Below are 13,092 nucleotides of genomic sequence, written 5' to 3' on the forward strand. Positions count from 1 at the left end.
TATAGACAATGATTCATAAAATCATTTACTAATTAAGTAGACAGAATGTAGTAACCCCAAAGTGGAGGTGCAATCAGGATGCAAACAGAAATATGAGGGCGGGGAAATATTTTAAGCTGTCAAAGGAAAAAGAAAAGCTAGAAGTCTACAGATATGAGCTCCACCTGCATACACACTGCCTACCATCACTGGCTGGGACTTCCTTGCTAGGCCAGTATCAGCAGAATTAACATGCCATTACTCCTGAGTCAATGGAAATGCCCCCACCCTCCTCCCACCTCCCAGCCACCAACACTGCTTCCTCCATGGGCTCTAGTGAGTGAAGATGCCTGCAGACCCCAGCCACCGAGTTTCTTCTGTCTCTGCTTTGAGAAGAAAACTAGGTTTTTCTTTGGAGGGGAAGAGCCATGGAAAACTAAATTTGTGTTTTCCTTTAGATTCGGTGCTTTCCTGGGGACCCTACCTGTACAGCATGGTAAGTTGATGGGTCATCACCTCTGTACCCCCTCTCCCCATGACCAAAAATTTAGTTGACCTCTCCTGGCTCTGTCCCCAGGCAGGATGAAGCTAGCTAAATTTTAGCCTGTGAGGTTGGCACTGCTCCTTAGGGAATCAAATTGGAGACCCAGACAGCTTTCCTGCTTGCCTGGCACTATGTGGCTGCCTTTTTCTTTTTCCTTTTCCTAATAAACCTGTTCTTTTAAAATGTTAAAAAAAAAAAAATTGGAGACCCTAGACACCAGCTGTCTTTGGAGACAGTTACCCCATTTCTTAAGGAACACACATTTCTAAACCTTCTAAACCTCCCAACCTTTTATCATAACAATTTTCAGGTATATATATATAGAAAAGTTGAAAGTCGCCTGTGAACACCCAGATACCCATCAATTCTTGTCAGCTATTTTGCTGTATTTCGTCCATCGTGTCTGAGTGCTTGCTGGGGTGGCCTCCTTCCTACTCTTCTGTTACCCATGCCTAACTGTAGCAGTGCCAGTTGTCTCTCTAAGCCAAATGAGCTTTTTTATACTTGGTTTGCTTTCCAGTCTCTTCTCGATGACAAAGGTCTAGAAGAGGTGTCTCAAGTTGCAGAGCAAGTCCTGGATGCTGTAAATAAGGGACGCTACAAAGAGGCCACAGCACTGTGGGGGAAAGCAGAAAACCTCATTGAACAGGTAAGGGGCACATAGGCTCAGCCTGCATGTCTTCTTCCTGTGGGTGGAAGGCCCCCTGGCATGGTTGTGTCAGAAATGGGAGCTATCCTGAGTCTCCCCACCCTGGAGATGATTGCATGACCAACAAAAACCCTGATGGAGTGAGGAAGACAGTGTCTGGGAGACTTGCTTGTCTCTTGGGGAAATGTAGATTCTCGGGGCCCAGGGATCCCTGGTGGCACAGCAGGTTAAAGTCTAACACTCTGAAGCTATCTGCAGCCACTGCAGCATGAGTTCTGGGAGCAGGGAGCTGACCCACATGGCGCGGCAGATCTCTCCTGTCTCACTCACTGCTCCCCTCAGCAGTGTACTTTGTCCATCTGCCTGTTCTGTTCCCCGCTATGTCTCTGGTGAAGCTTCTCACCACCACCCCATGGCCCCACACCCCTGGCCTGTACCCCTAGTTGAATGAATGAATGACTCTCGAAGAAACAATGTCTTACAAGGGTGTGTGCAACCTTATTGGGATCCTTGCTGACCACAGTAAGCCAGGAGGACAAATGGACCAGCTGAGGAATTCCTTGTGTAGGGCCCTCTCCGGTTGTCTCGTGCAGTGACTGAACTCTGCTGGTGTGAGGCACTCACAGGCCCAGGAGACTGGGCTGACGCTGCTGACCACAGCACCTTCAGCACTGCCTTTCTGGTCCCGACAACTCAACAGAGTTAAGGCTATTCCTGGATAAGACCGGCCAGGTGCCTTTCTGACCTGCAATATTGATCCTGGATCAAAAAGGAAGTCCCCAATATACTTCTCTATTGCAGAACACTGATGGGGTGAACTTCTACAACATCTTAACAAAAGACACTCCCATGTCAGCAATGAAGTCGAGTCTAGAATTCACCCAGAGCCACTTAGGTGAGTGAACCCTGAAGTTGTTAGACTGGCTCAGATTCTAAACAACACGAAGCCCATCTTGTTTTTTAAAATTTTTTAAAGTGATGTATTGTTTACATGCCATAAAATTGACCCATTTAAGTGTATTGGTTTTTATATTGTTCACAGTACTGTGCAGTGACCTCCAGAGTCCACTTTCAGAAGGTTTCTGTCACCCCAGAGAGACTCAACATGTCTGTGTGCAGTGGGTTGTCTTGCCCACTCAGCCCCAGGCGAACGCTGCTCTGCCTTCTGCCTTCACTCATGAAATGTCCATTTTATGTCAATGGAATCATGCAATAGTGATAGTCAGTGGAATCCTCACCGCTGGCTTCTTATGCTTAATATCGTTTTTTGGAAACCAGCCTCTACACACCAGCTTGCAACATCAACCCTGCGAAGGCTGGACTGAGAGTTACCTTTCAGCTGCCCCCACTTCTCTGGGTACTGCATGCTGGGCACCTTCTCTCAGAGGGGTATAAAGGCCTCAGCTGCTAGTGTCCACCTCTCAGCTGGTTTCCCTTTGATGTGCTCAGCGACTGTCAAGTACACAAAATGCAGCAATCACAACTAATTCCACTCACCTTTCAACATGTCTGACTTTCTTCCTCCTCCTGGGGTGAATGGAGGTGACTCTTTTCATTCCCTCCGAAAGTCACCTGCTTACACAGCATCCCCAGCGCTGGAAAGGAGACCCTCTTCATTTTCCTTCCAACCTTTTGACTCACTGTGTACCAGTTTATTTTAGTTCATCTTTGCCAGCGCCACATAAGACGCCTGCACCGAGACACCTTAAGTCAGCTCATGAATGGCCCCATCCGAAAGAAGCTCAAAATCATACCTGAGGACTGCTCCTGGGGAGGTACTTTGTGATCTAATTAAGTCATTGTAGCGCTGGAGGGTAAGAGAGGCGCAAAGTCTCTTAATTTGTAGAATGAGTTTTTGTTGGTGGTGATGGTAGAACAATCTTTTTTTTTTTTTTTTAAGATTTATTTATTTACACAAGAACCGGGATACAGGCCAGAGGTACAGGGGGTGAGAGGATTCATCAGAGACAGAGGGGGATGGGGTGCAGAACAGGCAGATCTACTGAAATACACTGCTGAGGGGAGCAGCAGGTAGGTCAAGAGAGGTCTGCCGCGCCATGTGGGTCAGCTCCCTGGCTGGGGATTGAACTCAGGGGCTGTGGATAGGTTCATAGTGCTGTGCTTAACCCTTTGTACCACCAGGGAGGCTCACAACAATCTTTCTTATCCACATTTTGTAGAAGTACAAACAAAAATAGAAGCAACAAATACAAATCAAATTAGTTGAACAGAAGGGGTTGGTAAAGGAGAGAAATGAAGTGATTGGTTATGACCAGGTAATTACTAGTTACATGGGAGTCGTCACACATTTTTAAATCAGTTTGCAGTTACCCATAACAAAAGGTTGAATATAAAAGGCAGTCCCAAGCTACAGTTGGTTGGGGGGGGTGACTTCCTTTTGGGCTGATTTTGTCCAGCTCTGGCCAGCCCAAGCACCCTGATGCTGGATGTGGCCTGCTGCCCTGCACGCTCATCTGAAGATCAGGAGCTGGGGCTGGGTTGAAATCTTGGGTAAGTTCCTGCTCAGTCCCGTAGGAAAGGGACATCTGGAGCAAGCGGGATTCCCTGGATCCAGAGGAGAAACCCTCCAAGCTGGGGTAGTTTCATTTGTATCAGAGACTCTCCAAAACGGTGGGCATTAGGCCCTTCTCGGGTGGCCCCTTGACAATGGCTGAGAAGCTGAGACTTGGCTCTGGCCCTGGGTTTGTCGTGGGACACAGGGTGCTTATCCCATCTACACTCAGCAGAGGACTCATCCTGGGCCTGGTGTCTTCATATTTCCCTCTCTGAGTTTTCTAGAAATGAAGAAAAGGTAGACTAGATCAAATAAAAATACAGTGTCATGACTGAAGGGGTGGGTACAGCCGTGGAAAGCTGTGCCACGGAGGAGAAAGAGGTGACATTGCAGGGCCCCAGATCCAGATGCAGTTCAAAGGAGCACCTGTTTTCAGCTCAACCCTTTCATTTTCTTTTCATGGTAGTGTCTTCCAACCCCAGCTTCCCTGGTTTAGCGGCCCAGCACGGTGAGACAGGGAAGGGGACTCCATTCTGCAGATGATGACTGACAGAGGAAACTGTGTGACTCATACATCTGTGACTCCAGATGGGTCCTCATACGGTCTAGAAAGGAGAAACTGACCTTGGCCATACCCCTGGTGTCTTGAGTTTCAATCTGCAGTTAAGCCCATCCAGACCTGCGTTCGTATTCCAGCTTGCCATTAACTAGATCTTTCACCCTGGGTGTGTTTCTTAGCCTCTCTGAGCCTCATTTTCATCGACATTGCACAATTAGGACTGCCTCTGAGGGCAGTGATGAAGAGGGGATGGTATGTTGCTTGTAAAGTGCCTGCTTAGGACAGGGATTTGCCAATGAAAATAAGGACAGCTGTTATTGTTATTGTGACTCAGTATTGTGCTGGTGATGACGATGTTGGTGATGGTCAGGAATCCAGCAGGAATGCTGTGCTGGCCATTTCTCTTGCCTGGGGCTAGCCATCCCGTGGCTTTGCTGAGGGCAAGCTCTGAGTTGGTGTCACTTGGCATATAACTAGGGTGACCCCACTTGTTCAGAACTTAAAGTTGGCCCTGGCATTGCTCAGCAACATTGGCCCCCAGAGCAGTTTGTTCCCTGAAAGCAGCAGTCTGTAGAGTACTCTCTGACCCTCTCTGCTTCCTGGGGCTATGGCACAAATTGCAGTGCCTCATGACAGGTGACAGTTGCTTTCTCACCACTCGAGTGAACAGAGCTCATGGTACATTCCCTTTCTATATGACCAGTTCCAGGCGCTCGCTGGGCCAGTGGATCCTGTCTTTGTTCGGGGTCACACACTGGATACTATTCCATCTTTTTCCTTCTCCATGTTCAGCCCAGGCCACCAGCGTCTTTGTGAACATGCAGGGGGACTTCATGAAGCCTGTCATCAACATCGTGGATGAGTTGCTGGAAGCCGGCGTCAATGTGACTGTGTATAATGGACAGCTCGATCTCATTGTGGACACTATGGGTAGGCACTGAGGGGCAGCCGGAGGCAGTTGCATGGGTGGGGCTGGGAGGGAACTGGCTACACACACGTCAGTCTTGTGATGGAGTCATTGAAGTGCCAGGTGGGAGGCCAGCTTGTGTTCTGTCCATCTAACCCTGACTGTGACTCTCTGGTGAATTCCATCTTTTTTTTTATTTGTACATACAGAACTGTGGTACAGGCCAGAGGCTCAGGGGCGGTGAGAGGATTCACCAGAGACAGAGTGGGGAGCAGAACAGGTAGATCTACGAAGCACACTGCTGAGGGGAGCAGTGGGCGGGTCAGGAGAGGTCTGCCACACCATGTGGTCACCTCCGGGGCAGGCGGGAATCGAACTCATGCGGAGGTGGCTTTAGCTTCTCAGTGCTGTGCTTTAACCCGCTGCGCCACCAGGGAGGGCCCGTCCTTCCATCTTTTAAAGCAATTAGATATGATTAAAGAAAAGAAGAATATCTGTGTTCAATTTAAATTGTGTGGCCTGAACAAATACACTGTTTTCTTTTTAAAGATTTATTTATTTGTGCATACAGAACTGGGGTACAGGCCAGAGGCTCAGGGGCAGCGAGAGGCTTCGCCAGAGACAGAGTGGGGAGCAGAACAGGCAGATCAACAAAGTACACTGCTGAGGGGAGCAGCGGGCGGGCCATGTGGTCACCTCCGGGGCAGGCGGGAATCGAACTCATGTGGAAGTGGCTTTAGCTTCTTGGTGCTATGCTTTAACCCGCTGCGCCACCAGGGAGGGCCCAAATACATTGTTTAATTGAGGGGAAACATCATTTTTGTGTGCCACTGTAGGTGGTACACACCACAAGGTGAACAACAGCAACCCTTCATGCTGTGTTTTCCACTCCCATCGTATTCTCAATTCTGGCTGCCATTGGGCAGGTTGAGGCAGGCTCAAGAACCCGCAGACAGTTGAGCCCCTGGTTTTGGGACTACGATGTGCTTCTGGAAGTTGGCAGGATTGAATATTTTTGTGACTTGCAAGTCCAGGGCACTAAGGACAATTTAAAGACATTCTGTTTTGACCTTGAACTGCCCAGGTGATCCACTGTGGCATCTCTGTACCTCTGAGACTTTATCCTGCCAGCCCTGTTGCTTTCCAAGGTGCCCAGTATTTTCTTTGCACAGAACATAGGCATTGAGGGTGTCAGGAAAAAAAAACAGGTGTGTGTCACAGCTACTAGGTTTCTCCTTGTCATCTGGGTGTCACTGGGAGCTGATCAGAAGTGCAGATCTTAGACCCCACCCAGCCATACTAATCCTACTAACCCGATTTTTCATTTTAACAGGTTCCCAGGTTGACCACGGTGCAAATTAGGAAAATGCCAGGGGTGGAACTGGATTTTTCCATTCTGTGCAGCTGTTAATGCCTGGCTCTTCTTTGTCCCTCTTGCCAGGTCAGGAAGCCTGGGTGCGGAAACTGAAGTGGGCAGAACTGCCCAAATTCACTCAGCTGAAGTGGAAGGCCCTGTACAGTGACCCCGAATCTTCAGAAACATCTGCTTTTGTCAAGTCACATAAGAATCTGGCTTTCTACTGGATTCTCAAAGCTGGGCACATGGTGAGTGTCAGCCTGACTATGAGTCACTCTGAGGAGGCAGCCACAGGCAGTGGGTGATGCCATGTGCCTGGCCTGGGGCGGTCTTAATGCTGCTCTGTGACAGGGCGAGTTTCAAGGTCACTAATGAAATTCTGCTACTAATGCTTCATTGTTCTGAGGCTAGAAATTCTCATTTTATATCTCAGAATCCTCCTGAGAGAGTTAAGTTGAGCTCTTTTTTCTTTCCTCTTTAATTTAAATGAGCATCATGTTATATTCTTTTTCACAATTTTTGTTTTAAAGGAACAGTTTGTCCTGGGAAAGAATAGGGAAATTGTCTCGTCTTGCCATTTTCAGGGAATGAAAACAACGGCTTGGGACACTGGAAAGCTGAGTTGCTAGGGCACGGAGAGGTGAGGGATGTCTTGGAGCACCAGTGGCTCCAGAATCTCAGTTTGGAAGAAGCTTGGGGTGCAAAGGAGGGCAGTGAGGCTATACCACCCCTGCGTTTGCAGAATGAACATACTCTTTGACCTCAGAGTGTATGTTGACTGAGCAGCTTTACAGAAGCCAAGGAAGATTATGAAGGGTTAAATCGGCCCCTTTGTCCCCTGCTCCCCCGCCACACACCTACAGAGGAGGGGAAGGGAGGAATGACAGAAGGTAGGAGGACTCAAGACAACTCCTTCATGGGCACGCTTTGGTCTGGAGGCACTAGAATTCGGTGTCTTTTCTTCCCAGGATTGTGGTTGCCTGGGCAAGATGAAGTGAGACACGAAGGAGCCCTCTGGTCTGCTCTCGGCCTTTGGTTCCATGTTCCTAGGACAGACTCTCCTTAGAGAAAAGACTCGAGGGAGGACGCTGGCTGAAAGCGGACCTACAAGGCTGGCCTAAAAGCTCTTGGCACAGCAAGCAGAGTGTATTTACTTGGCTGGTTGAGGAGCTCACGGAGACTGGGGTGAAGGCTAGAGTGCCTTGTCCACATGCCACTCTTTAGGGCTGCTAGTGGTTCTCAGTTGGGGTATCCCCACCCTGAGGACTTCAGGAGATATTCTGGTTGTTACTTCAGGAAGTGTGCCGTTGGCATCCAGTGGACGGATGCTGGGGAGCCGGGACATACCTGCCATGCCCAGGACAGCCTCCAGGGAACTGAATGCTCAAAAGTCAGTTGTATCAGCGTTGAGCTCGGGTATTCAACAGCCTTGCTCTGACAGTCCTCAGGGGTCTGGCGGGGGATAACTAATATTAACCTTCTTGACCTTTAGTCTTCTTTTAAGAACTTCCTGGAAATGGAATGTTGCAAGCTTTAAGCGAAACCAGTTTCTCTTTGGTCCCTTTGTTTCACGACCAAACATTTGAATGTCTGTGTAGCTGCTTATCACTGTCCAGGTGCCGGGAACACACAGGTGCATCGCCGGCTCTGGCCTCCAGTTCCAGGGCCGGCGGGCAGACAGGCAGAGACTCTTAGGAGCAGGCAGGAAATGCTAAGATGGGGTGGCCAGGGAAGGAGGCCCAGCCTAGGCTTGGGATCTGGAAGAGTAGGCCCTGAATGGTGGGCAGGAGTTTGCCAGGTAAGGGGAAGGGGAGAGCAGGGAGTGTGGAGAAGCTCTGAGCCAACCCAGGCCTTGGAAGGGTCACTGGGGAGAGGAGGCTGTTAAGGGATCCTGCCTAACATCTTCAGGAAAACAGCAGGTGCCACAGAAGAGGTTTTAAGCAAGAGTGGAAGTACCCGTTTTGAAATAACACTCTAGCTGCAGAAAGCATGCAGAACTGGGATAGAGAGTGGATCTGAAGAGTTTTTACAGGAATCTCGAGAGAGCAGTGAAGAGATCTGATGGTGTCAGATCTGAACTGGCCCAACTTGGTAACAGTTCACCTATAGAGCACTAAGAGGGGTGTCCACAAGTCAGTCAGTACATAAATTGAGCTATCCAGAGTCAGCTATTTATCCTTGGACACAGAGATTCGGGAGACTTTTCCATATCTGTAGAAGTCTGAGAATAGCACCCAGGGTTCACCAGTATTTGAGACAGGAGGCAAAAAAAAGACCCTACAACCCATGGAGAAAGGAACAGCCAGAAAAGTCAGATGAAGCCTGTAGGTGTGACTTTGCCAGCAGAGGACCCTGTGATGGGATGCCGCCGAGCGGGCGGGCGGCACTGAATTGGCCATGATCTGGTCGCACCGATGTCCATGGTACCCATGGCGAGCATTTTCAGTGGGATGTCGGGCTCAGAGCCAGCATGGGAAGGTTGGAGCAAATGCATGAGTCACAAGAGTGAGGAGACAATAACTTTCTTTAAGAGTCTAGGAGGAAGTAGGCCACGCTTTAAAGAAAGGTGATCCGGAGAGAGAGTGAGCACAGCAGCCAGCTGACATGGGGTTTGGAGGATTATGTCCTGGCTCTCGGTGTCTGAGTTCCTTCTGTTATCAATTGGGAAAAGGCTAGTAGGAAGTCAGACAGAATAAGAGATCTGTTGGGGGCAGCCTTAAAATAGCACTTGGTGTCGGTTATTAAAACATCCCCCAGCGGCTTCCCCTTTAGCTGATTAAATGTCGACTCTGTCTTCCCCACCGAGCCTGAGCCTCCTGGGGACCCTGCCTGGCAGGAGAGTCCAGGACAGGATTGAGCCACAGGGAACAATGGAACCACTGGAACTTCAGGATTTAGAATTCCATCTGTTGTTCAGCCCACATATTTATAGAGGAGGTAGTGGTAGTGAGGCTTCCTTTAATGATAATGAGAAGGAGATTCTTTATTTTATTTTTAATTTAATTTAATATATATTTTGTATCATTCTTCCTTTTTGTACACTGCATGGTGGGAAGAAGTTGTTTTTTTTTAAGATTTATTTATTTATACATATAGAACTGGGGTACAGGCCAGAGGTGCTGGAACCATGAGAGGATTCACCAGAGACAGAGTGGAGAGCAAAACAGGCAGGTTGACAAAGTACACTGCTGAGGGGAGCAGTGGGCGGGTCAGGAGAGGTCTGCCGCAGGGATCAGGGCGGGCAGGGATCGAACTCATGCTGCAGTGGCTTTAGCTTCTTAGTGCTGTGCTTTAACCCCCTGCGCCACCAAGGGGGCCCGGGAAGGAGGTTTCTTAAAAGGACTTATTCTAAAACTTTAGGGGAAAACAAAAGAAAATTAAATAAGCAAGATTTATTTATTTATGCATACAAGAACTGGTGTGTAGGCCAGAGATGCAGGGGGTGAGAGGATTCACCAGAGATTGGGGAACAGAACAGGAAGATGTAGTGAAATTCACTGCTGAGGGGAGCAGTGGTTGAGACAGAGAATCTGCTGGACCATATGGGTTAGCTCCCTGGCTGGGGATCGAACTCCTGCTGCAGTGTCTGCAGGTAGCTTATAGAGCTGAGACTTAACCCCTTGTGCCAACAAGGAGGCCTCAAAAGAGTCTTACTTGTATTTGTTTACTGACTTGCTGTTTTTCTCTCTCAGCCTGTTTTTTACTCCATTCCCAGTCTGGGATCCCTCTTGCTACATAGGGAATATTTAAACACATCAAGAATCTTCCTTCTCCCTTGCACTAGCTGGGTCCTATTTACATAAACATAGCCCTTCTAAAGAACTCAACAGATCAGCCCCAGGGGAAGTAGAAGGATTTTCCCCAAATGCAGACTTGTATGGCCTCTGCCACCCCAACACGGTTGGTGCCCCCAAGAACCTTTGTCTAGTGTAGGGGTCATTTCACAGGAAGGGCTCTCTTTAAGGGATACAGCCAGACACAGCCATCCTCCCAGGTGGCCGTCAGAGTTGGTACTTCTGGGAGCAGTGCCTCAGGGTACACCCTTGAACCCAGCCCAGCAGCAGAGCAGGGAGTGCTAACTTGAGTTCTGCTTGTTCTAGGTTCCTTCTGACCAAGGGGACATGGCTCTGAAGATGATGAGGCTGGTGACTCATCAAGAATAGGGTGGCTGGGCCGGAGCTGAGCCAGAGGGGCCTCGGGGCCAAGGCACTGCGTGAGTGCCGGAAGCTGTGGGCACCGTCTCCCCTTGCACTGGCTTGGGCTGTGATTGTGACGCTTCCTGCTAGCTTCCTTGGAGAAGGAGCTCATAGTCTCTGTGGCCACTTGGAAATCCTTTCAGCCTCTGACAGACCTAAGATTTTTTTTTAATGGCTTTGTTTTCATCAAAATGAAGGGTTGAAATAGATTTATTTTATCTTACTACAAAATCAGATTATGTGATTTGTAGAAAACAAGGGACACGAGAAAATAAAAATAAACAACCACATCTCCCTCCCCAGAGATAAACACTGTTACCTCTTTAGTGCATATCCCCACAAATTTTTCTTTGCAACATATACAGATCTTTGGCCCCTGAGGGGGTCACGTTCCAAGAAACTCCAATGTAAGCTGAAAATGCTTTTAGTATATCTAACCAACCAAACACTGTAACAGCCTCATCGGCCTTCAACAGGCTCAGGATACTTACATTAGCCTACAGTTAACCAGAATCATCTAACATAAAGCCTATTACATCACGAGACAGAGTAGCTTAATAATTTACTGACTTGTACAAAGAATGAGAAACAGTGGTGGGGTGGGTTCTTGCTATTTACACACACAGCTGGGTGTGGGCTGGGCCTGAGAGTGTTGGAACTAAAATGAAAGGCTGAATGATGGGGAGGCCACAGCAACAGTGACATCAGTTTCTCGCTTCTGATGACTCTCAAGACTAACTAGCAGCAGAACCTGGAGTATTGGTTCACTGGCGATGGCTTGGCTGCTGGGGTCTGCAGCTCACTGCCACTGCCCAGCACCAGGAGACGAGTCAATCTACTCGTCACTGTCCCAGGAAAAGGTCAAAATCCAAAGTGCGGGTTGTCCTGAGAGCATATAGCTTTCAAACCATTGTAAAACCAAGAATTGTAAACATATATATTTTTTATAAAAATGAATTCATCACTATGTAATTTCACTACCTACTTTGTTCACACATCAATCTGTCCTAAACTGTTCATGTCAATAAAGAGTTTTCTGTAACATTTTTAATGATGGTTGAGCATTCCATTTTATGGAGATACCTTATCTCACCTACCACATGCCCAGTTGTTATCTGTAAGCAACTTCTAGTTTGTTACCTTTGTCAATGGTGCTCTGGTATTCTGGTATCTTGATTGTTACATTTTCATGTACATCCTTAATTTGTTTACACTAAGTTGCTAAAAGCATAATCATTCAGTCAAAGGATTAGTCAACAGTTCTTTAAATTAAACGAGTTTAGGAGAGTTCTTTTTTTAAGTCAAGACTGCAAGTTCTGCGTAAGGGACCTTGGCAGCTTCTGTGCAGGCCCCAAGGAAACATCCTCTCCTGTAGTGGCTGGGCTGAGGTTCTGAAAACCAAAGTCTGCTCAAAGAGGAACAGCAGGTTATGCGTACCTGTCCATGACCTCGAGACTCTCTGAAGTAGGCATCCTTGGGCAAGGCCGGCACACTGCACACCCACGGCTTGCTTTTGGAAAGGAGCATTCTGGGTGCCCTCATCCGGGACGAACAAGAGAGACCCACGCTGGATCCTGCTGAAGCTCAGTGCATGTTCTGCTTGTGCCAGGTATCCTTTTCTGGAAAAAAACTTTATGTATGAGCATAATTAGTTACTAAGTCTTGTGAGTTCTGACAATGAATTACAAATTGAACTCCCAATCTCACAGGGTTTCTTTTGTTAGAATTTAGGGCACAGGTTGGGAAGGAAGTCAAGTCTACACATTAGAATGTGGGCAGATTCCAGTGAACGTAGGGACCCCAAAGCACCTCAGCACCAGCGGCAGCCTGTTCTTCCCCACCTGCACAGGTTACTCTCCGCTCTGAGATTCTGTGATCAATTCCCAGACTTGCCCAAGCCCCGCTTCCTCCCCATCACTTTCTCTCAGACCACACCCATCTGCACAAGAATTCCTTATGATCTCTTTACCAGGAAGAAAAGTCGGGGCTGGGCAGAGGTAGTTGTGCGTGGCTTGCACCCATGGCCTGTGAGCGGCAGCGCCAGGGCCCCTCTAGGACCACTCTAAAGCGGTGCAGCGAACAGGGCCTGAGCAGTGCACTTGCTTGTTCATTCTGCCTGGAAGGAGAGAGGATCCGAATTTGGATCTCTACCAAGTCATGGTTTGGCTTGGGCAGTCAGACTTGGAGGGAACACACAGGGAAAGCTGGTGACACGGCCCGGGGAGGACAGGACCACGGGCCTGGGAGGCAGTGTGAAGACGTGTGTGTTCCACATGAGCACTCACCAGAGGGTAGCAGGAGAGTTCAGTAACCAAGGTGGACAGGGTCAACCCCGTCTGGCTCTCAGAGCCCCCCTCAGTCCACTTGTGTGGACTTGTGAACAAAA

The 13,092-nt window shown here is 48.5% G+C and overlaps 1 protein-coding gene across 1 annotated transcript in view; it reads left to right on the forward strand.

Annotated features, from left to right (window-relative positions):
• The window catches only part of SCPEP1 (serine carboxypeptidase 1), a 27,488-nt gene extending 15,554 nt beyond the window's left edge, over window positions 1-11,934 (forward strand). The window contains exons 7-13 of the mRNA XM_004684402.2: window positions 438-475; window positions 1,044-1,172; window positions 1,974-2,067; window positions 2,834-2,947; window positions 5,039-5,176; window positions 6,595-6,758; window positions 10,611-11,934. Coding sequence (XP_004684459.2) covers window positions 438-475; window positions 1,044-1,172; window positions 1,974-2,067; window positions 2,834-2,947; window positions 5,039-5,176; window positions 6,595-6,758; window positions 10,611-10,673 — 740 coding nt within the window. The 3' untranslated portion in view covers window positions 10,674-11,934. The remainder of the gene's footprint in view (window positions 1-437; window positions 476-1,043; window positions 1,173-1,973; window positions 2,068-2,833; window positions 2,948-5,038; window positions 5,177-6,594; window positions 6,759-10,610) is intronic.
• Window positions 11,935-13,092: the final 1,158 nt, after the last annotated feature.

This window comes from Condylura cristata, unplaced genomic scaffold, assembly GCF_000260355.1.
Source record: "Condylura cristata isolate star-nosed mole 26May11 unplaced genomic scaffold, ConCri1.0 scaffold00017, whole genome shotgun sequence".
NCBI lineage: Eukaryota > Metazoa > Chordata > Mammalia > Eulipotyphla > Talpidae > Condylura > Condylura cristata.